General features: G+C 46.5%; 1 protein-coding gene across 2 annotated transcripts in view; it reads left to right on the forward strand.

The window, feature by feature from the left end:
• The window catches only part of IL13RA1 (interleukin 13 receptor subunit alpha 1), a 67,304-nt gene that overhangs the window by 20,195 nt on the left and 22,164 nt on the right, over nucleotides 1-24,945 (forward strand). For both annotated transcript variants that reach the window (XM_042975234.1, XM_042975232.1), the window contains exons 3-6: nucleotides 3,099-3,237; nucleotides 5,432-5,552; nucleotides 16,350-16,537; nucleotides 19,278-19,429. In XM_042975234.1, coding sequence (XP_042831168.1) covers nucleotides 3,099-3,237; nucleotides 5,432-5,552; nucleotides 16,350-16,537; nucleotides 19,278-19,429 — 600 coding nt within the window. The remainder of the gene's footprint in view (nucleotides 1-3,098; nucleotides 3,238-5,431; nucleotides 5,553-16,349; nucleotides 16,538-19,277; nucleotides 19,430-24,945) is intronic.

Genomic DNA, 24,945 nt, shown 5'->3' on the forward strand with positions numbered 1-24,945 from the left:
ATCGTCCCTTTTTCCTCTTCTTTTTCTTGTTACGTCGAATCACATGAAATTGTTGCTTTTATAGGTCATATGGTTCAACCTAACATCACCCTCCATTTTGCCCCTGGGGAGACCAGATGGAAACCATGAAGAGTGACCTCTGCCTGAGGCCTGCTCATTTATATTCCAGCCACCTGACCTCTGACCGTTGGTGCTGTCAGTGCCACAGTTGTGAGAAACACGGATTATCTCTTCTAATCAATGATGGGAGATTTCCCATGTGACCTTTTGAAGTTTTTCGGTCCTGAGGCTGAGAACGAATGGCAGGAGTGGTTTCCCTTTCCCCTTCCCATCCTTTGGACAAAGCATTAAGATCATCAGATTGTCTGGTATACGCTTTGAAGCAGATCGCAGTAGTGGCTTTAGGATAGTTTGTACATGTTAGGGGGGCTTGTGAGACCGTCTGGAGGTCTTACGTTGCTAAATGAGATAAACCCTTGAGGTCACTTTCAGTCTTCAGATTGGAGGGCCATGAACACAAGAGACAGGGATTCATACACGATTTTTTTTTTTTTTTTAATACAAGATTAGTTTTAAGTGGCTGCCCTCCACCATTGTTGTAGCAATATCTCCTAGTTTCCCAGTCCGGTGAGTCGAAGAAGGATCTGGCATCAGGTTTTGTTTTTTGTTTTTTTGGCTGGTTGTTGTTAAAAGAACGTTGATTTATGTGCTTTGGCATCAGATTAGGTATCTTTCATCACCAAGAGATAGGCAAGTCTCACTAGGTGAATAAATTAAAGAGCTGTTGTGCCATCCAGGCATCCAGAGAGGCAAAAGCCGAGGCCGGCGCGCTTTTCCTACTGAGAAAGGAATCTGGAATTGGGAAAGGTGTGATCTGGCCAAATGAACGTTGGTCCTGAGGGGGAGGGATCACTTCAGGACTCTGGCCTTGGATTTTGATACATTTTCAAAGGAGCCCAGATTCCCTGAGGGGTGGAGCCTCGTGTCATACAGCAGCTACCCGTGGAATGAGTCACCGCAGCTGGCCGAAAGTCACGTGGGAGCCATCGCACGTACCTCATCAAGATCTGCTGGAAGGGGTTTAGTTCCTTGTCTGATAAAGGTGTGCTGGACTTGGCGGTCGTTGACAGTTGGGATTTCTACTTCTTTCGTGCCAATTGCATATTAACTTACCTCGAGCTACATGGGACTGGTGCTTGGTGAGACTGGGAGGTGGGTGACATTTGCATCCCGGGGCCTTCGCGCCTCCCTGCCCACGGTCCCGGGGCCGGTCTCCGCTTTCACGGGCCGAGAGCCCTCACCTCCTCGGCACGCAGTCCACTCTCGAGGGCCGATTCCTTCCTTTGCCGTGAGAGCTCTCTCGGGGGAAAAAAAAAAATTCCAGAAAGCTTTGTGCTGGCATAACCGGCGTGTTCCATCCCTGTAGGCAGCACCGCCACAGAAAGCCAAATGGTGAGTCGGTTTCTTGTGAAGGATCAGAAATGAGTTGTGAAAATGTATTTGGCTAAGAGCGGCTGGAGGTCCCACTGCAGAAAGGCAGAGCTTTGCCGGTGGCCCAGAAATAGTGTCCGTGGAGCTAGATCCCCCCCCCAGAACCTTCTGCCGGCCAGAAGGTTGCTCACACACCTTTCTTTTTCTTTGTTTCCTCAGGGCTGACCAGGTAAGTCCCTTTTCAGGGTGCTGTTGTGCCTGGGCCTAAAGCCCTTCAGTCTCTGATGTGATGTTTTTCCTGTCTTTGCTGTGATTCATTAATTGTTGATTTACCAGCTCCCTCTCAGAGGGCACCCTTAACGTCTTGCTTTCGGGGGCATCTCACAGTTGTCCTTACACTCAGCTGGCAGCCGGCCTCTGAAATGGCAGAGCAGCTCTTTAGGATGGCAGACAGAGGCAGCCGTGACAAGGTTTTCACTTCAGGGCCGGCAGCACGTATATGAAAGGAAGTGCTATCTCCAACTTGAGTCAGAAACTATTGCAAAACAGGAAGCTCCTTGGAGCCCTGATTAAAAGCAGCTTCAGAATTATTCCAACTCTGTCAGTTTGGGAAATGTTAATTTCCTAAAGAGCCCTCTAATCTCCTCATTCTAAATCCTAACCACCAGACTTGTGATTTATATCTGTATGCTGTCAGGAACGGTCATCTACTCTTCAGAATGAGGGTGTGGTTCTCTGAACAACCCTTGACATTTCTGTGCGGGTGTGAGGTAGTCACAATGGTCAGACATGGGGCACCGGGGTGGCTCAGTCGGTTAAACGTCCGACTTCGGCTCAGGTCATGATCTCGCGGTCTGTGGGTTCGTGCTCCCGTGTCTGGCTCTGTGCTGACCGCTCGGAGCCTGGAGCCTGTTTCGGATTCTGTGTCTCCCTCTCTCTCTGCCCCTCCCCCGCTCACGCTCTGTCTCTGTCTCTGCCTCTCTCTCAAAAATAAATAAGATTTTTTAAAAATGGCCAAACAGTGCAGGAAGATGTTTAATGAAAAGTCTCTCTGTGGTCCCCAGGCCCTCCTTTACTTCCTGCCCTCAGAGGTGACCAGGGTCACTGGATTCTTAAAGCAGTTTTTCACCTTGATCTTGATCATGATACTGCATCTGGTTAGGAATGGAGTATTGATCATCTTATTGTGTTTCCTTTAAAGTTGCTTTTAGACAGTTGATGTGTTAGCCTAGTAGGTTTATAGGTAAATGTCATAATGTTTGTACATTTAAAATGTAGGAAATTGTCTTTTATCTGTACTGGGGTTTCTCAGCCGTGGCACTGCTGAGATTTGGTGCGGGATAATTCTTTGTCGTAAGGGGAGGGAAGGCTGTCCTGTGCCTTGTCCCATGTTGAGCAGCATCCTTGGCCGCTGCCTACTAGACGCCAGTGGCAGCCCCCTCCTACGTTCCGGTGACCAAAAATATTCTTAGACTTTATCAAAAGTCCTCGGCGGAGGGGGGGGTGGCGGGGGAAGCAAAATCACCCCAGGTTGAAAGTCACTGTTTTATGCCATCCGATAACTTTCCATTTTTTTTTACACATTTGAACATGCCAATGTTTTATTAGCTGAGTGTATTTCTGTGTATTTGCTACAGTAACGCCTTTTTAAAACTTCCTAACCTTAGAAAATTGCTCCTGAAACCCATCGTTCAAAAGAAGTGCCCCTGAACGAGAGGATTTGTCTGCAAGTGGGATCCCAGTGTAGCACCAATGAAAGTGACAATCCTAGCATTTTGGTGGAAAAATGCACCCCGCCCCCTGAAGGTAACAGCTGAAAGCACTGTTTGGTGGTATTTAGAGCATAAATCCAGATTATCCATATGCCCATGTTCGGTGTTCATTAATTCATTCAATTTTCAGATACTTGCTGAGTCTGATAAGCTCCAGGCATTGTGCTAGGTGCTGACAACACAATGATAAATATGAGAATGTCCCTGCTTTTGAAGTGCTCACAACTTGAGTAAATGCCTGGTAGTTACACAGCACTTAATAATTCGGAATACGGGTGTGTCTGGGTGGCTCAGTCAGTTGAGCGTCTGGCTTCGGCTCAGGCCACGATCTCATGGTTCGTGAGTTCGAGCCCTGCATTGGGCTCGTTGCTGTCAGCGCAGAGCTCGCTTTGGATCCTCTGTCTCCCTCTCTCTCTGCCCCTCCCACCCCTCTCAAAAATAAGTAATTTGGAATGTGATATACACACATATACACCCCTCCCCTAAATTAAGCCTCATAAGCTTGTTGTGTTTTTTTTTTTTTAATTTTTTTTTTGGTAGGGAGAGCGAGCCTGCAAGTAGGCGAGGAACAGAGGGAGAGGGAGAGAGAGAATCTTAAGCAGGTTCCATGCCCAGCGTGGAGACTGAAGCGGGGCTCAGTCTCACAACCGTGAGATCATGACCTGGGCTGAAATCGAGTCAGATGCTTAACCGACTGCGTCACCCAGGAGCCCCAGCTTGTCTTGTGATGTGAGCAAGTTACCAGGACCCATTCCATGAGGAAGAGGGGAACTGAGTGAGTTGCCCTAGGTCTTTAGATTACAGGTCCAGTACCTTGAAAAAGCCAAAATACTGTCTTCCTCTTTAGAAAGATTAGCTTGATAAACGGGACGTATTTGGGGAAAGGTGTTAGAAAAGGAAAAGGGGCCCGCGGGCCCTGCTCCAGTTCAAGACCAGCCCTGGGCACAGCTGTCACGTAGTCAGGTCGGTCATTGGCCCCCAGTTCCCTTCCCGCCCATCACCCAGATTCTTCTGGCTCTTGGCTCGCACGGAGGGAGGGGTGTATACTGATTAAGAGCAGGGCTGCCAGAGAGCAGATGTCCAAGTTGAAGTCTCAGCTCTGCCAACCAGTAGCCGTGTGACCTTCGGCAGGTCACTTAGCCCCTCCCGCCTTCACTTTCCTCATCTGTAAAATGGGGATGATGACAGTACTTCCTGCCAGGACCTTTGAAAGGCTGATGTAAGTCACTCGAGGTGAGGTAGTTAGAGTAGGGCCTGGCAAAAGCAAATCCTGTGTACGTACTATCTATTAATGTCACGTTGCCCCTTGTTTGGAGGGTTGCCTCTCCCACCACCGGACCTTAGCGCTATGTGGCCCGGTCTCCAGACCATCCTCTCTCCCTGCCTTGCACCTATCAAAAGTATATGAAGTCCTCTTTGTAAAAGGATAAAATTCAGTACTGCCATGAGGCTGGAAACATGGTTTAAAATGACTTAGCTCCCCTTTTCTCATTTCTTTGGGAGTTTAAGGAATAATCTGAAAAAGCCTACATCGTACTGTGCCAGTAAAACAGTTGACGACAGCTCAGTCCAGTACCCCTTCAAGAATCCCAAGGGATAGCAAGTTTGCATTTTAAACAGAGGCGTTTAACTTGGTGACATGATGCCCTAACTCCAAACGCTTTATAAAGGTCGAGATTTCAGATGATAAAGACGATAGGGCTCGTAAAGTCATAATCCACAGCCAACAACTACCAAGAGTGATGTTATGCTTAACTTTTCCCCAAGTTGCTTCAGGAGGAATGCTTGTTTAGTCTTTAAAACAAGATGTGTTAGTAGGGGTCAAAAGACAGGAAGGTGATGGTGACTCAGTAGACTTGTTTTCTTGAAAGACAGGTAGGTATATATGGGTCGTTTGTATTTTCGCTTTCATTTAGGAATTCCGTACTCACTTCCTACGATTGAAACACTATTTGACCTTTAGACTCTCTCTCCAGTTAGGGCTACAAAGTTAGGGTCCCGCAGGGAGGGTAAAGCTATTTCCTCGGTATCTGGAGGTGAGAGAGAGAGTTTTGAGCGAGTCAGATTTGGGTTTTCTCCATCCTGGGTGCCTTGTGGGTAAAATGGCATGAGAGATTAGGGATTGGCTTTCTGGGAAGACACTCTCACCGTCCCCCATGCCCCAGAGGGATTGGCAGGTTTGCCTGGCGGGGAAAGAAGGAGCCTAAACCCTTGGCTGGATATTGCAGGTGATCCTGAGTCTGCTGTGACTGAGCTCCAATGCGTTTGGCACAACCTGAGCTACATGAAGTGTACTTGGCTCCCTGGAAGGAACACAAGTCCCGACACCAACTATACTCTCTACTACTGGTGAGTGTGCGCAGGAGACTTGCGGGGGAGGAATGGATCGCTTTTGTTTGGAGAGCACTGGGCTCTAACCTAATTAAAAACCGAAACCGAGGGGCCCCTGGGTGGCTCAGTCGGTCGAGCGTCCGACTCTTGATCTCGGCCCACATCACGATCTCACGGTTCGTGAGTTCGAGCCCTACGTCGGGCTCTGTGCTGACAACATACAGTCTGCTTGGGATTCTCTCTCTCTCTCTCTCTCTCTCTCTCTCTCTCTCTGTATCCGTCTCTCTCTTTGCATCCCTCTCTTGCCCCTCCCCCATTTGGACTCTGTCTCACCCAAAATAAATACATAAACATTTAAAACAAACAAAAAACCAAAACTGAAAAAGAACAACCTGTTTTTTTGGCTTTATTTATCATTGTTTTTAATTGAGGTATAATTAAAATACAATGTTCTATTAGCTTCAGGTGTACAACACAGTGATTCAACAATCACATCTTTTTAAAAAAATTTTTTTAATGTTTATTTATTTTTGAGACAGAGAGAGACAGAGCATGAACAGGGGAGGGGCAGAGAGAGAGGGAGACACAGAATCTGAAGCAGGCTCCAGGCTCTGAGCTGTCGGCACAGAGACCGACGTGGGGCTCAAACTCGCGGACCGTGAGATCATGACCTGAGCCGAAGTCGGACGCTTAACCGACTGAGCCACCCAGGCGCCCCAACAATCACATCTTCTTTATTGCTATTCTTTTCACAGACCCAAGAGGGGGGCAGTATGCTTCAGTAGAAAATGCATCTGCTTTTGGTGTCTACTTTCTAAAAATATCTTTAAAAATTGTAGATCCCGAGGATGTTGCAAAAAAAAACGCACAGGGAGATCCCAGTGTACCGTTTATCTGTCTGTAAGCAGAATGCAATATCAAACCCAGAAAGTTGCTGTGGGTACAATCCACCCACCTAATTCAAATTTCACCTGTGTCACATGCAACCGTGTGTGTGTGTGTGTGTGTGTGTGTGTGTAGTCCTATGCAATTTTATCACATGTGTAAATATAGAATAGTTCCATAACCACAAGGATCCCCTGAGTTGCCATTGTATAGCCATACCCTACTCCTTTCTGCACCCCCTCACCCTGCATTACTTTCCCCCAAGTCTCTGACCTCTGGCAACTACTAATCTGTTCTCTATCTCTATAATTTTGTCATTTCAAGAATGTTACTGGAATAGAGGCACCTGGGTGGCTCAGTTGGTTGGACGTCCAACTCTTGGTTTTGGCTCAGCTCATGATCTCACGGTTTGTGAGACCGAGCTCCACGTCGGGCTCTGCGCTGAAAGCGTGGAGCCTGCTTGAGATTCTCTTTCCCTCTCTCTCTCTCTGCCCCTCCCCCGCTCATTCTTTCTCTCTCAAAATCAATAAATAAACATTAAAAAAAAAGAATGTTACTGGAATAGACTCTTAGAGCATATGACTGTTTGAGGGTGACTTTTTTTTTTTTAAACTCTGCATAATACCCTTGAGGTCCCTCCAAATTGTTTTGTGTACCAATAGTTCATTTTTTTAAATTTCATGGTATGGAGGTGCCAGTTTGTTTAAACATTTAATCCCTGAAGGATATCTCCATCGTTTCTAATTTTTTGCAGTTATGAATAAAACTGCTATAAATTCTCATGCTCAGGTTTTTATGTGAACACAACTTTTTGTATCTCTGGAGTAAATGCCCAAGAGTGCAATTGCTGGGTCATATGGTAATTACATATTTGGTGTTATAAAAACTGCCAAACTATTTTCTAGAGTGGCTGTACCAGTTTGCATTCCTACCAGCAATGTGTGAATGATGGGTGTCTACCTTTCAAAAGGAAAATGATATCATGCCCAGGGATAAAAAATAGGTTGGCTCAACACCTGAAACTATTGTAACATTGTATGTAAAGTATACGTCGATAAAAAAAAAAATTAAGGAAGCAATAAGAAAACAACCATTTTTGTTTGTTTTTGTCTTTATAATTTTTTTTTAACATTTATTTATTTTTGAGACAGACAGAGACCGAACATGAATGGGGGAGGGTCAGAGAGAGGGAGACACAGAATCCGAAGCAGGCTCCAGGCCCTGAGCGGTCAGCACAGAGCCCGACGGGGGGCTTGAACTCACGGACCGCGAGATCATGACCTGAGCCGAAGTCGGCCGCCCAACCGACTGAGCCACCCAGGCGCCCCTGTTTTTGTCTTTAGAGAGAGGGTGTGAGTGGTGGGGGAGAGGGGCAGAGAACAAAAGGGAGAATCTTAAGCAAGCTCCACACTCGGCGTGGAGCCGGACCCAGGCCTGATCCCACGGCCAGGGGCGGAAATCAAGAGTCGGACGCTCAACTGACTGAACCACCCAGGTGCCCGGAAAACAGCTTTAAAAAAAAAAGTAGGTTAGCTCCCCCCAAAATAACTTCTATCTGAAGTTTGTGAGCACATCTGCAAAATTTGTTAAATTTCTAAATTCAACTTTAAGCACTTCCTTTCCTTTAGAGCCTAGAATTATTAGCAACAGAACAAGGCAGAAAGGACCAGGTTAAACAGTTCAGTGCAATAAAACTTTATTTGGCACACATTGTGGCTACAGCACTGAATAGGCAGCGGAGATAAGAAACGTGGCTCTTTGCTCGTGAAGTTTGAGATGTGGAGGGGGAGACATCACCCGGCGCAGTTACGTGTATAAAAATACGTGTATGATGAAGGCTAGCGGAGGCACAAACTCATTTTAGAAGCTAGTGTGGATCTTGGGGTGGCAGCGGAGCAAGGCTGGGGAGGCTTTGATGAAGGGGGTGGACTGCACAGATGGTGGGGGGCTCTCCGGGGCCGGGCTCTGGGGAGGAGTGTTCAGGAAGGGGTGTGTTTAGTCACTGTGATACCAGGCTACGGACGCCAGAGATCTTGCATTGGCTGTGTGCTCTCCACATGGCCCTGTCCCCCTTTCGGTCCTTCATTCAGACTGCTTCTGACACAATGGGGTGTGGAGGGCCGTGTCCGGGACTTCTGAAACTATAGCATAAACACGGGGCTGGCTCCCGGAATGTCCATTTGGCCCGATGACTTGATGGGAACTATTTTTGGTATCTCCGGGCACTCTGTGTCTCGTGGACTAGAATGCAGAAAATCACAGGACCGTTTGGCCAGGACCTTCCAGGGAGGCCCCGGGGACTTGCATTCACCTCCCCCCTCCCCACCTCTGCCGGCTCACAGGGCACTCCTGACAGCGTTGAGAAGCACTGCATGTGAGGCCAGATGGCACTGATGCGGTGTGGTTTAGTCTTGAGGGTGTCTTTCTTTCCTCCGAGATCAACAGTTCTCGTGTGAGGCATTGTAGTTTTACTTGCCCGCTTGTGGCACTCGTTTCTGCTTTCATCAAAGCCCGGCAGGGGCGCCTGGGTGGCTCAGTCGGTTAAGCATCCGACTTCAGCTCAGGTCACGATCTCACGGTCCGTGAGTTCGAGCCCCGCGTTGGGCTCTGGGCTGATGGCTCAGAGCCTGGAGCCTGCTTCTGATTCTGTGTCTCCCTCTCTCTCTCTGCCCCTCCCCTGTTCATGCTCTGTCTCTCTCTGTCTCAAAAATAAATAAACGTTAAAAAAAAATTAAAAAAAAAAAAAAAGCCCGGCAGCGGCGGCCCGGTGGCTTTGCCATAAGGCCCACACTCCTCAGCACTACGGACAAAGCCCTTTCTGACCGCGCTCCTTCCTGGCCTCAGCCTCCTCTCTCCCCTGCGCACCTCCAGCCTCTTGCATCCTGCCTGCCGGCCTGGGCCGAGCTCCTTTCGGTTCCTCAAACAGACCCTTCAGACACTCCAGCACAACAGGGGAAGCACCCTGCATCCCCTCCCAGCCCAGCCTTTTGTCCTTTCCCCTCTGCTTTGCCCTAATCTCAGCTAACACACCGCTTCCTTCACAGAAAGCCTCCCTTGGCCTCCGAAGTCTAGATACGTGCCGAGTCGTCATGTCCCATGGTACCTTGCATTTTCCTGCGACATAGAACTCAGCACAATGTGTTGTCACTTCCTGTTTACTTATCTCCCTTGAGAGCGGCTGTGTTTTGTTACCCTCAGTGGCTGACACACGGCAGGTGCTCCAGAAATAAGTTTTAAATGCGTGGTACCATCCAAGGAAGCTTAGAGAACATTTGGGATTGGCAGGAAGGCTTAGGATGGGTAAGCAACTCCAGGAGCATTTTAGTTCAGGAGTTAAAAGAGACAAGCATTGAGTAGATCGGACTCCCCAAAGAATTGCTAGTGAAGGGGTCAGAGAACTAAGCCTGCGGGGCACCTGGGTGGCTCAGTCGGTTAAGCATCCGACTCTTGATCTCAACTTCAGGTCTTGATCTCAGGGTTGTGAGTTTAAGCCCTGCATTAGGCTCCATGCACGGGAGAAAGAAAAGAAAGAAAGAAAGAAAGAAAGAAAGAAAGAAAGAAAGAAAGAAAGAAAGAAAGAAAGAAAGAAAGAAAGAAAGAAAGAAAGAAAGAAAGAAAGAGAAAGAGAGAGAAAGAAAGAAAGAAAGAAAAGGAAAGAAAGAAAGAAAGAAAGAAAGGAAAGAAACAAGGAAGGAAAGAAAGAAAGAAAAGAAAGAAAGGAAAGAAAGAAAGAAGGAAGGAAAGAGAAGGAAAGGAAGGAAGGAAAGAAAGAAAGAAAGAAGGAAAGAAAAGAAAAGAAAAGAAAAAGAAAGAAAGACTGCCTCTGACAATGTTGCAGTGCAATCTGGGGAGAGCTGTTACTACAGTCTTAGAAGTTGGTAGCATCCTTGTGTTTCTTATGCTGTTAACTCCTTGCTTTCCCAGGAGTTGTTATGGGAAAAATCACAGGGAAAACCTTAAAAGAGTCTGTGTCTATAGAAGGTTCAGAGGAAGGAAGGAAAAGTCTTAAAGCTGTATCTCATTCCATGGCCGACTGTGCAGGAAGCACAGTGCAGGAAGCCCAGTTATAACTGGGTTATAGGAGTCAAGGTGTGCTAGAGGTTAACGGAGGCCACATCCTAGGGGTTCTTTTTTTTTTTAAGGTTTTTTTTTTTTTTTAAGTTTATTTATTTTGAGAGAGAGCAGTGGAGGGGCAGAAAGAGAGAGAGAGGGAGAGAGAGAGAGGAATCCCAAGTGGGCTCCTCGCTGCCAGTGCAGAGCCCGACCTAGGGCTCGAACTCATGAAACTGAGATCGTGACCTGAGCCGAAAGGAAGAGTCGGACGCTTAACCGACTGAGCCACCCAGGCGCCCCTGTCCTGGGAGTTCCTATAAGAGGAAGAGCGGGAAGTGCCTTGAGGCATGCACTGGCACAAAACAAGTCTTCTTGCAGACTGCAAAACCAGCACCCCCTCTGGGTGAATAAATTACAAAAAATTGGACCCACCGATTTTGAAAAAGCATTCTTCTTCCTCTGGGTTGAAGCGTTTCCCTTCCTCTGGGCCGCTGCAGCATCTTGCCAAAGCCGGCAGCAGAGAGTGCTTGGGCTGACTCTCAGCCCTCAGTTGCCGCCTCTGTGCAGAGTATAATCTACAACCCTAGGAGGTGGCTCAGGAAGCCATCTGAAGAGAGTGGTGGTTGACTGGTACCTGAGGGGACAGGTATCAGGGATACCACTCTTGTTATACGTATTCCCACCATGGGTCATCAGAGTGGACTCCTTCTCCAGTATATGTGACCTGTGCTAACACGGAAGCCACAACTCACCTGTGACTATTTACATACCAATTTAAATTAATTAAAGACCTGTCGAATGAAAACTTCAGTTGCTCAGTCTTACCAGTCAGTTTCCCACGTGGCTAGTGGCTCCTGCCTTGGACAGCACAGATAGCGAACATTTCCATAATCCCGGGAAATTCTGCTGGACAGTGCTGGTACAGAGTCTATATCCTTCTGCCCTCAGCACCCCGCAGCTTATTCTTTTCTGGAGCCACACTGCCTGGGTTTAAATCTTAGCCCTCTTCTATGCTAGCAGTGTGATTTGGGGCAGGCCCCCTGTCTCTAAGCCTCAGTTTTATAATCTGTTAAATGGGCACAGTCACACTAGTGCTGCCTCTTAAGGTTGTTGTAAGGGCTGTTACTGTGTGAAAAGCGTTTGGAGCTGTACCTCACTGCTAACACACACCGAGTGAACACTCCGTGCGAGGGAGCTACATGGTGTTTTTATTATTCATCCGTGGGAGCTACATTGTAGCTCACAATTCATAACCTCACAATTCGTAACCTCCCCCATCATCATTTTATTATTCATCCGCGCTCCCTTGCAGGTGTAGCCAGTACACACTGCTGGCTTCTTCCACCACTTGGAAGAATCAGGAGCTAGTTCTTACCTCCTCCTCCCCTGCCCTCCCCTAGAGGGATCCTTCCCAACCAAAACCACAAAAGAAAGGCAGATGCATGGCTCGTTTGCTATCAAGTGCTTGGAATTGGTTTAGGTACCAGTTTAAATCATGTCAAGCAGTCAGAGATGGTTTCCCTAATCCCCAGTTAGGAGATGGAGAATCACTTTGAAACTCCAGGGCTGTGACTTCGGGTCCTGCAGGGCTAGTCTGGCATTACACGGAGCCTGACCTCAATAGCTACAGACTAGCTCTGCCAGTGAATTTTAGGGAATTTTGTACCACATTAATCATCTTCAGAGTTGGGGAAATAGTCTTTAAATTTGTCCATTTCCTCCTTATCCCTATAGTGTGAGTCCATGGAGAGTTTCCGTGTGTGAATTTTAGCAGGAAGCACCTGAGTGCCTTCTAGCTCAGGTTCTTATCTGATATTTCACAAGAAGCCCCCAAAAGTTGTCTATTCGAAAGCCAATATTTCCCCTTTTGTTCTTTTTTCTAAATTACAACCGATTTTTTTTTTTTAATTTCCTATCTGGGATCCATGAGAGTATGTGAAACACTTGGGGTACAGAAGTGAGAAAAGAATCTTAAAGATTAACCACTAGAGAAGTTCCTTTCATGAGATGAAAAAAAATTAATTTTCTGCATATATATATATATATATATATATATTTTTTTTTTTTAGTTATGTAACAAAAGTCTCATAAGTTTCTTCAGTTTCTGTTTCTGGGTGTGGGCAGAAAACATTCCAGGCCTGTCTGAGCTAAAAACTAGCCGCGGCACTAACTTAGTTTTTAAGGCTGTGTTCATTCATGAACTACAGAGGCCTACGACCAGGAGAAAAACTTTATGTACTGTCTCTTAAGGGGCAAGAGCATTTTAGGTATTTAAATATTTCTTTGCATAGCGTTTGAGGGAATAAAATACATTAGATCTGAGTTTGGGGATTTGTTTTTAAAGACTTTTTTTTTTTTTTTTTTGTAGAGAAGTTTTAGGCTTGTAACCAAGTTGAGGGGAAGATAGAGATTTTCCGAATACCCGCTGCCCTCACAATTCATAACCTCCCCCATCATCAACATCCGTCCCCTCCCCCCCCCCCCCACCAGAGAGATACATGTTTGTTACAGTTGATGAACCTGCACTGATACATCCTGATCACTCAAAGTCCATACTTTACCTTCAGGCTCACTTTTGGTGTTGTATATTCTGTGGGTTCGGACAAATGTATCATGACATGTATCTATCGTTATAATATCATGCAGAGTATTTTCATTGTCCTAAAAAAATCCCCCGTCCTCTGCCTGTTTATTCATCTTTCCCTCTGCAACGCCTGCAGCCGCTGATCTTTTCATTGTCTCCGTAATTGTGCCTTTTCCAGGATGTCGTAGAGTTGGAATCATACGGCATGTAGCCTTTTCACATTGGCTTCTTTCACTTAGTTAATACACATTTAAGTTTCCTCCATGTCTTTTCATGGCGTGATACCTCTTTTTTTTTTTTCATGCTGAATAACATCCCGTCGTGCGGATGCACCACGGTTTATTTCTCCGTTCGCCTGCTGAAGGGTGTCTTAGTTGCTTCTGAATTCTGGCAGTTATGAATAAAGCTGCTATAAACGTTTGTGTGCAGTGTTTTGCACTGACGTACGTTTTCGACTCCTTTAGGTAAATACCAAGGAGCCCAGTTGCTGATCACATAGGAAGAGTAGGTTTAGTTTTGGACGAAGCCACCAAACTGTGTCCCAAAGCGGCTGTACCATTTTGCATTCCCCCCAGCAGTGAATGAGAGTTCCTATTGCTCCATACCATCCCCAGCATTTGATGTTGTCAGTGCTCCGGATTTTGGCCATGCTAATAGGTGTGTAGTGATATCTTGTTGCTTTAATTTGCATTTCCCAGATGACATATGATGTGGGACGTCTTTCCATAGGCTTCTTTGCCATCTGTTAAATCTTCTTTGGTGCGGTGCCTATGAAAGTCTTTAGCTCATTTTGTAACTGGGTTGTTTTCTTATTATCTTAAGAACTCTTGGGGCGCCTGGGTGGCTCAGTTGCTTGAATGTCCGACTCCTGATTTTGGCTCAGGGCATGATCCCAGGGTCATGGGATCAAGCCCTGCATCAGGCTCCATGAGCGGGAAGCCCGCTGAAGATCTTTTCTCTCTCTCTCCCTCTGCCCCTCTCCCCTGCTTGCACTCTCTCTTTCTCTCTCTCTCAAAAAAATTCTTTGTATATATATATATTTTTTTAATTTATTTAGTTTTTATTTAAGTAATCTCTACACCCAACATGGGGGCTCAAACTCATGACCCCGAGATCAAGAGTCACATGCTCTTCTGATGGAGCCAGCCAGGCACCCTGAATTCTTTGCATATTTTAGAGAACTATCCTTTATAAGATAGACATGTCTTTTGCAAACATTTTCTCCGAGTCTGTGGCTTCTTTTTCTTACTCTCTTGCTATTCATTTTTACAGGGCAGAAATTTTTTTTTGATGTTTGTTTATTTTTGTGGGAGAGACAGACAGAGTGCGAGCAGGCTCCAGGCTCTGAGCTGTCAGCACAGAGCCCAGCGCGGGGCTCAGACTCAGGAACTGTGAGATCATGACCCGAACCAAAGTCAGATGCTTAAGCGACTGAGCCACCTAGGTGCCCCAGCAATTTTTGATTTGAGTGAAATCTGGGTGATTATTTCTTTTATATAGATCACATCTTTGGTGTTATATCCAAAAAAGTCGCCGCCACACCCCAGCTCATCTAGGTTTTCCCCAGTGTTATCTCCTAAGAGTTTTGTAAGTTTGCACCTTACATTTAGGTTTGTGATCCATCGTGAGGTTGGTTTCGTGAATGGCGTAAGGAGCGGGTCAGGATTCGCTTCTTGGCACGTGGACATCTTGTTGTTCCAGCACCGTTTGCTGAAGAGACTGTCTTTGCCCCCGTTGTAGTGCTTTTACTCCCTTGTCAAAGATCAGTTGACTCTCTTTATGAGAGTGGATCTGAGTTTTAGAAAACCTGATTTGCAGCAGAATCCCCTGGAGACATGCTGTCAGAGTGCTCACTCCTGGGCCCTGGGCCACACCCGCTAAGTAGGAATCTCAGGAGAGGGCTTGAGGAATCTTCATTGTATACGGCTGCAGGTGATTCTGAGGTAACAAGTCAAGAGTTTGGGACTCGTTACTCCTGGTTCGTTTTTAAATCTGTCTTCCTTTCTGTGGAAACCTTTGCACGACTCCCATTGTGGCTGACGTCAGGCTTGACTCTGTCTTCTGCCAGGTAGTACAAGAGAGAATCCTTGGATAGCCTAGACAGAAAAGTGTAATGAGTGTCTTCTGTGTGCCTGCGCTGTGCTAGATGCTGGTGATCAACGGGGAGAGGTATGTGTAGAGGTTCGAAATGGGAAATGAGACGCCAGCAGACCTGGTTACAAAGGCACTGAAAGCTACGTGGTGGAGTAAGACACTTAGAAAACCACTGTATTCCGGAACGTTCACCTGGCAGTGATTGGAAGGCACTAATGACAAAGGTCAGGGGGGTCAGTCTGAAAAAGGCAGGAAGCCTGAAGTGATTAGGGCGTGAGACAAGGTGAGGGTCACAGGAATGTCGCAGGAGAGACTCCAAGAAGCTTTGTGGAGGAAGAAATGACAGAATTTGGTGATAGAATATAGGGAAAAGAGGGGGGGACGGAGGGGGGAAAGGGTGATCTCAAAGGCTGTAATCTAGGAGCCCAGAGAAAACGAGCTCTGACTGATGGGAACGGGGAAGGTTAGAAGAAAGGCAATTTAGCAGGGAAGAGAGGGCATAAGGACGTTGGCTTTGACGCCGGAGTGGAACACACAAATGGAGCAGTTAAAAATCTGGGACTGGCTCCAAGGAATCCCCAGTGTAGAAAGTCTAGTTGAGGAATTGAAATGGTAAACCGGGGAAAGATGGATGAGGGCGTAAGCAGTAGAAAGGAATGTGCACAGGGCCGAGGACTGGATGTGAACCCTCTGAGAAGAGAGAAGGGGGAGGAGAAGCCAAGAAAACAAGGCAGGCAGACAGAAGGGCCAGAGGAGAGCCACGGAATTCAGCACGTGAGACATTTTCAAGAAGCATACAACTTCTCATCCTGGCCTCGGAACATCCCTCATACGGACGAGGGAAAGGAGGCAGGGCTCCATAGCTATTGAAAGTAGCCGGGGTCGGGGCGCCTGGCTGCTTCAGTCGGTAGAGCATGTGACTCTTGATGTCGGGGTTGTGAGTTCGAGCCCTACGTTGAGTGTAGAGCTTACTTAAAAAAACAAACAAGTGTTCATCGAAAAGGAACCTTCGTTTCCTCCTAGAGTATGAAACAGAGCCACATTATAAAACAGGGTTTTAGGAAAAGCTATCTTTCCATATTGCAAATACTGCTTTTCGTGGTCCTCTTCAGTCACTGAAAAGCAAACAAATGTCTGCCTTTGTTTCCTGAATACCTTGTTACAAATAATCCAGAAGGTTGTCTCCTTGTATCTTGCAGGCACAGCAGCCTGGGGAAAATTCTTCAATGTGAAAACATCTATAGAGAAGGTCAACACATTGGTTGTTCCTTTGCTTTGACTAATTTGAAGGATTCCAGTTTTGAACAACACAGCGTCCAAATAGTGGTCAAGGATAATGCGGGGAAAATTAGACCATCCTTCAATATAGTGCCTTTAACTTCTCATGGTAAGTTTTAGAAGTCCCGTACGACAGTGTGGATAGAAAGCATTACGTCTTTTGAACAATCAATACAGATACTAAAAAGTGACGATTCTGGTTTTAGGATTTTCCCAGAAAAAAGGATTGCATTTATGTATACCTTTATTTGAGTTTTTTTAAAAGAAGCAGGCTTGCAAATTCTAATGGTTCTTGAGCCCGTGTGTCACATGTTTTGTTCTTATTTGCTTCTGAGTGTGTTCAGACTTAGAGCACACAGTTAGCTGTAGAACCGAGATCGGATACAGGCTCTCTGTCTTTTAAGATCCGTTCTCTTTTAGGGGTACCTGGGTGGCGCAGTCCGTTAAGTGTCCAACTCTTGCTTTCGGCTCGAGTCGTGATCTCGCAGTTCGTGGGATCGAGCCCCGTGTCGGGCTCTGCACCGTCAGCTTGAGATTTTCTCTCTCCCTCTCTCTCTCTCTCTCTCTCTCTCTCTGCCCCTCTCCACCCCCCCCCATTTCAAAATAAATAAACGTAAAAAAAAAATCTCTTCTTTTACTTATGATACTTGAGAGTCTCTTAGTTGAAAAAAGGACTGGACTGGAGGAGGAGTGACCAGAAGTGATACTCAAACCAGCTGATGTGCTGGGCAGCACAGGCAGCCACCAGTCAGAACAACCAAAGCAGCCGAGCGTTGGCCCGTTAGAAAGAGGCCTCGAGTTGAAAACAAAATGTCTGCTTGAGGTCCTAGGTCTTCACATCGGACAGAGCATATACACTCTCTTTCAGCGTTTCCTGGAGAGTCCCTCTGACCTCAAAGGATTGTCATGAGTTCCAAATGATGTGAGGTATATCCGTGTTCTGTAAGCCCCTAAAGCAGGCTACCGTAAGCATCATGTGTATTTATGTGTTGCAAGGTCCCAACAGGGAGCTCAGATTCTGGCTGAGAGAGATACAGAAAATATATCAGCAGATAACCATGCACTGACCAGGTTCCCAAGTCTGCGACTGGAACACTATTTACCACTCCTTCAGATAGTCGTGGAGGTGAATTCTACTAGTGGACCGAAGGCCAGGGGAGTGAGGTCATGGTAACCTGCCAAGTGGGATAATCTGAGCCCTTCTCTGTCCTGCCCCTCGCTTGGCCGACTGTCCTTGATGGACCTTTCAAAGCTCGTTTTCCTACCCTTCTTCCTGGAGATTAGTGGTGCCAAAAAGGGAGATCCTCCGCAGCTGGAAGACGATAGCTTCAAGTTGTTTTCTGTCATTGTCCATTCTCTTCCTCCTCCTCTTCTTCGTCTTCTTCTTCTTTGTCGTCGTCTTCTTCTTCTTTTTATTTTTGAGAGAGAGAGAAAGCACGTGCAAGTGGGGGAGGGGCAAAGAGATAGAAGGAGGCAGAGAGAATCCCAAGCAGGCTCCGCACTGTCAGCGTGGAGCCTGATGTGGGGCTCAAGCTCATGAACTGGGAGATCGTGACCCGAGCTGAGATCAGGAGTCGGACTCTAAACTGACTCAGCCACCCAGGCACCCCCTCATCCGAATTCTTTTCTGTTGCTTAGTCTTAAGCATAGTTGACTCATTAAAAAGTAAATGGACTAGGCTAATTTTTTTACTTTATTTAAAAAAAAATTTAATGTTTATTTTAGAGAGAGAGAGAGAGAGCACGAGCAGGGAAGGGGCAGAGAGAGAGGGAGACACAGAATCCAAAGCAGGCTCCAGGCTCTGAGTTGTCAGTACAGAGCCTGACGCGGGGCTCGAACTTGTGAACCACAAGATCATGACCTGAGCCAAAGTCGGACACTCAACCAACTGAGCCACCCAGATGCCCCCTTTGTTTACTTTATTTTTAATTGTGGCTATAATCATATAACATTAAATTTCCCATCGTAACCATTTTTTAAAAATACTTGCTTTTAAAGTTTATTTATTTTGAGAGAGAGAGAGAGAGAGAGAGAAAGTGAGTGTGGGGGGAGGGCAGAGAGAGAATCCCAAGCAGGCCCCGAACCATCAGCGTAGAGCCGGATTCAGGGCTCGAACCCATGAACCGTGAGATTATGACCTGAGCTGAAAGCAAGAGTCGGTCGGTTAACTGACTCAGCCACCCAGGCACCCCTCCCGTCGTAACCGTTTTTGACTATACGGTTCAGAGGTGTCAAGTATATTCACATTGGCATGCAACGGATCTCTAGAACTTTCTCAGATCTTTTTAGAACTGAAACTCGATGCCCACTAAACACTGATTTCCCCTCCCCCAGCCCTTGGTAACCAGCTTTCTATTTTCTATGATTTTGACTCCTTTAGGTACCTCTTCTGGGTGGAATCCTACAGTGTTTGTGATGGGCGTATTTCACTTATTTCACTTATTTCACGGTCCTTGAGGTTCATCCGTGCCGTGGCGTGTGACAGAGACTAGGCTGATGTTTTAATTGGGGTCTTTGCGCAAGTGAGTGGCGCCTGGGGACACCCCTTGTGCCCGGTGCCCCCCGTTATCCATTAGGTGGATGCACATGTGGACCTAAGGGCTTCTTTTCTTTATTCTCTGTCACAGCTAGATGTCCTGATTATGCCCCATCCGTGTTCTAACCGGATGCAGGTCAGAGTTCACGTCATCTTCCAGACACCCCGAAGATGTTCGTTAGATCCATTTGGCTAGGCAGCTGAAAATAAGCCTTCTGCATTCATTGTGACCTTCATTATCTCTACCCGTGGATGAACCTCATCAAAATGAACCCTGGAAGCTAATCTGTATGCTGCTATTTCTGTCTTTCAGTGAAACCTGATCCCCCACATATTAAACGGCTCTTCTTCCAAAATGGTAACTTGTACGTGCAATGGAAGAATCCACAGAATTTTTATAGCAGATGCTTATCTTATCAAGTAGAAGTCAACAACAGCCAAACAGAGACGCATGATATTTTCTACGTAAGTTTTTCTTAGCTAGTTGACGTAACTTGGCTATTTTTCTGTCACTCGAGTTTCTTACAGGGTAATATACTGAAACGTCAGTGAAATGCAGCTCTTAGATTTGTCACCTGATGATGACGGTAATGAACTTTCTCGTCTGAAATAGGGCGTGGTGGGAGCTTTGAGGGTCTATGGTAGTGGCACTGGCCGTCAGATTCAAGCCATTCGTTGATTCATGTGCTGAACGCATTTTCAGTACATATCTACCACGTGCCGGGCGCTGTTTTGTGTGCACGTGACCCTGACGCGAAGGTCTTTTTTTCCCATGAAACCTCCCTACTGGAAAATGAGTATGTAAATGAGCAAGCTGATTTCAGAGCACGAAGGCTGTGAAGATAATTAAATAGGTCATGTAGTGGCATGACAGGCGAGCCTGAGGGAATATGAGGTTGGGCAGTCATCTGAAGTGATGACATTGGAGATGAGACCAGAATGACGGGCAGGGGCTAGCCATGGGAAGATCTGGGGGTGGGGGGAACAGCCAGTACAAAGACTCTGAGGCAGGAATGGGCTTGGCCTGTGTGAGACACAGAGAGGAGACTCGGGTGGCCAAAATACAGTAGGAAAAGATGCGTAAGCGGGAGGCCGGGGTCAGATTGGGTAGATACTTCGAGGCTCTGGTATGGCCGTTCCCTTTTCTTGGAGTTTGTGGCAACTAAGGTATTCCACTTTGAGGAGTCCGTATTTGTTGGCGTATGTACGTTTACGCTCCTGGGAAGCTAATACAAAACATACTAATTAGAGGTCCCCGTGGGCCACCGGCCATAACAGGATGTGGTGTAACCTCAGGGCGTCCGTCCCATTCTTCCGCTTTACGGGAGAGGTCACACACTTGGGCCTTAAACATTTTTGTTTGGACCACAGGCACGGTGGGGGTTCGTTTATTAAATTTGACGGAGGCAAACCATAAGAGGCTTAAATACAGAGAACAAACGAAGCGTTGCTGGAGGGACGTGGGTGGGGGATGGGCTAAACGGGCAACGGGCCTTAAGGAGGGCGCTCGTTGGGATGAGCACCGGGGCTTCTGTGTGAGTGATGAATCGCTAAATTCTACTCCCGAAGCCTAACTTGAATTTAAACAAATACATTTAGGAAACCAAAACAACAACAACAACAAAATTGGGAAATTTTGCCCAGATTCAAATACCCTGGCCCCCGAGGAGTGTAGTTTCCATGAGGTGGCGCCGCAACACCACAGGGGCCGGGCCGTGGCTGGTGTGCCACCTGCCGGCGGTGGGGGGGGTGGGGGGGGGGGCGGGGGGCGTGTGCATTCGCATTTCAGAGGTTGGAGCCCGAGTGTTTCGTATTGGCTTTTAAAGGACCCCGGCATCTCGCACGTGGGCACATGCTTTGGTCCAGTTGTTTTGGCTCATCGTGGGAGTTTCAAAATACTTACTAAAATAAGCCACTGTTGACAGGCTGTAACTCCAGAGGGACTGGCCGGGTCCGCAGCTGACCGGAGCGTCTCTGGGCATCTGCAGGTGAATCTGTTTGCCGAAATAGAATCACCATTATCCGTACCAGAGAGTGGTGTCCCCATACCGTGCTGCAAAGGGAAAGAGCAAAGGGCTTCCAAGTGGGGAGAAGGTGAGGCTTGGATTTACGGCGGAGTCAGCTTGTCAGAGCACTGAAGCATACTTGACTACTCCAGCCTCTCCTGCTCCCTTCTGTCTGAAATCCTGAGACACATGCTGCTCGTATTACTCATTTGGCACCGAATTGTGTCCTGCGAGTTACCCCGATCACATGTTTGAGCCTTTTCTCTTGACTAAAAATAAAAGCTCCTGCAGGGAGGACTTCGGGGGTGTTTACTTTGTGCCGCTCCCGCTAACAGTGGCTAGCACAGATCGAGCGATTACTATGTGCTAGGCATTTTATTTTATTTTTTAAATGTTTTCTGGAGAGAGAGACCGAGAGAGCGAGCATGCGAGTGGGGGGTGGACAGGGACAGAGGGAGAGAGAGAGAGAAAATCCTGATCCCGAGCAGGGATTCTCCACGCTCAGCGTGGAGCCCGATGCGGGGCTCGATCCCACGACCCCGGGCTCACGACGTGAGCAGACATCAAGAGTCGGCGGCTCAACTGACTGAGCCACCCGGGCCCCCCTGTGGTAGGCATCTTAATGGACACATTATCTCAACCCTTTCTTGTAATCCTCACGGTTACCCTGACGATCTAGGTCCTATCATTTTGTCCCCATTTCACAGAGGAGCAAATGTGATCTGACCCCAAAGCTTGTGCTGGTAAGCACTGGGGACCACCTCAGTACTTCCTCTTAATAGTAACAGCCATCCCTTGTTTTTTTTTTTGTTTTTTTTTATTTTTTTATTTTTTAATATATGAAATTTACTGTCAAATTGGTTTCCATACAATACCCAGTGCTCATCCCAAAAGGTGCCCTCCTCAATACCCATCACCTGTTAAGTGTTCATGATATGCTACAAAGCTACTCTTCTAGATGCTTCTTATACAGTAGCATAGAACAGTCTGTGAAGTGGTTCTATTTTAATCTATATTTTATTGGGAAACTAAGGCTCAGAGAGGGTAAGTAACTTGCTACAGGCCACACAGCTGATCAGTTGGTCTTTATGTAGTCAAAGGTTGGTCCTGATGTATTAAACTTTGAGAATATTTGGGATTAACACCATGTGCACGGTCATCACTTAATAAATTATTGTCGAACTGAGTTAATCTTTTTTACAAACTTTTGAACTGAAGAGCGTGTACATGCTATGGAATTTGTCCTCCTAAATCAGAACTGTAGCCTATTTGGAATTAACTCTGTTTACACATTTGAGCCGAACATTCTTTCCCCTGGCAGATGTTCACCAGCTGCTTCCTCTCCCAGAATGTCATCAGCTTTTTGTACGCTCACTGATTTTGAGCTCCTCTGGTTGGACCCTTCCCCCCGCCCCCCCCCCCCGCCCTGTTTTTTGCGAGCCTTTTTGAGGAATTATTTCGCCTGGTGTTCTAGTTAAGAGGGGGAAGTAGGCTGGGACATGAGCTGGTGCCATCACATGGGGGCTGTGGGCAGAAGTAACTCATGACAGAATCACAAAGCAAAGAATGACTCTTGTTTAACCACCCCCCTTCTCCCCAAACTCTCTGCTTGGTCCTCTGTGCCCTTGTCTTCCTTCTCCCACAGGGTTATCTGAGCAGCCCATAAACTATGCAAGGGAATTTACATTTGAACAAGAGCCCAGAACCTTCCATTTGCGCCGTGATTTGCTGATGTTTGGAATCCATATATATCTGGGAGATGGTCATGAGGAGGGAGACACGAACCTGCAACCCGATCCATCAAGTGGTAGTTGACACTTGTGATTCCCCAGCAGGTCTCTGATTCCCAAGTGGCCTCTTCACTGCCCTGGAAAAGGTAGCGATAGGACAACTCTCCATCACTCAGCCGGCCTTCCAGCTCATCACAAACGCTGCAGGGAACCATTTAGTGAATAACATGCACGGTCAAAAATCATAGCTCTGTGCTCTGGTTTTTGTCTCGTGTTTAAGCGTCTCTTTGATAAAAGTTGACTGTTTCTTCCAGCTTTGTTGAGGTATGATGGACAAGTAAAAAGTATATATATTTGGGTTGTACAGTGTGATTACTTTCTTTTTTTTTTTTTTAATTTTTTTTAACGTTTATTTATTTTTGAGGCAGAGAGAGCCAGAGCATGAATGGGGGAGGTTCAGAGAGAGGGAGACACAGAATGTGAAACAGGCTCCAGGCTCCGAGCGGTCAGCACAGAGCCCGACGCGGGGCTCGAACTCACGGACCGCGAGATCATGACCTGAGCCGAAGTCAGCCGCTTAACTGACTGAGCCACCCAGGCGCCCCAAGTGTGATTACTTTCAAGGTGTACAACACGATAACTTCATATGCGTATATCTTGTGAAATGATTACCACAATCAAGTTAATTAACACATCCATCACTTCACACAGTTACCTTTGTTTTAATGTTTATTTATTTACCTTGAGAGAGAAAGCATGCATGTGTGCATGCATGAAGAAGGTGGGGGGGGTGGTTGAGAGAGAGAGAGAGAGAGAGAGAGAATCCTAAGCAGGCTCTGTGCTCAGCGTGGATCCTGATGTGGTGCTCGATCTCATGACCATGAGATCATGTCCTGAGCCAAAATCAAGAGTCGGATGCTTAACCAACCGAGCCACCCAGGTGCCCCCACCGTTACCTTTTTTTAAGTAGTGAGAACGCTTAAGATCTACTCTCTTAGCAAATTTCAACTATACAATACGGTATTATTAACTACAATCACCATTCTGTACATTAGATCCCCAGAACTTATAACTAAAAGCTTGTACCCTTTCACCAACACCACCCCGTTCCCCCCTTGTCCCTCAGCCCCTTCTGCCACCATTCCACTTTTAGCCTCTACGAACTCAACTTTAAAAACAATTTTTTTTAACTTTTTAATGTTTATTTATTTTGAGAGAGAGACAGAGAGTGAGCAGGGGAAAGGCAGAGAGAGAGGGAGACACAGAATCCGAAGCAGGCTCCAGGCTCCGAGCTGTCGGCACAGAGCCCGACGTGGGGCTTGAATCCATGAACCGTGAGATCGTGACCTGAGCCAAAGTCAGATGCGTAACCCACTGAGCCACCCAGGTGCCCCTGAACTCAACTTTTTTAGATTCCACATATACGTGAGGTCATACGGTATTTGTCTTTCTCTGACTTATTTTGCTTAGCATAGTGCCCCCTGAGTTTCATCCATGTTGTCACAAATGGCAGGATTTTTCCTTCTTTCTCACGCCTGGATGATATTCCATCATATATATATACCACGTCTTCTTTATTCATCTACGGGTGGACACTTTGCATATCTTGGCTATGGTAAATAATGCTGCAGTAAACATAGGGGTGCACGTACCCCTTTGAATTAGTGTTTTTGTTCCTTTTGGGTAGCGTGATTATTGGATCATAGGGCAATTCTATTTTTAACGTCTTGAGAAACCTCCATACCGTTTTCCACAGTGGCCGCCCCAGTTTGCATTCCCACCGGCAACGCACGAGCGTTCCCCTTTCTCCACATCCTCACCAACACTGGTTATTTCTTGTCTTTGATGTTGGCCATTCTAATAGGTATAAGAGGATGCCTAATCGTGGTTTTGATTTTCATTTCCCTGATGATTAATGATGTCGAACATCTTTTCGTATAACCTGTTGGCCAGAAGTAGACTACTAATACTAAGCAACAGGTTTTCACTATTCATTTTTCACTCCACTTTCGAAATATTTGCATTTTAGGAACTGATCTGTCTACGTCAGACAGCAAGTGATTTAAATTGTGTGGAAGAGAATTTTGCATCATACTTTGTTTTCTCTGACTCAGTCGTTTTTGACACCATACTCTCAGCAAGGGAGACTGGTTTTTTTTTTTAAACTTTTAATTGATGTAGAGGATCCTATAGAAAAATCACACAATGAGTTTTCACAAGTGATTTTTGCAACTGATTTTTCACT

The sequence above is a fragment of the Panthera tigris genome, chromosome X, assembly GCF_018350195.1.
Source record: "Panthera tigris isolate Pti1 chromosome X, P.tigris_Pti1_mat1.1, whole genome shotgun sequence".
NCBI classification, from domain to species: domain Eukaryota; kingdom Metazoa; phylum Chordata; class Mammalia; order Carnivora; family Felidae; genus Panthera; species Panthera tigris.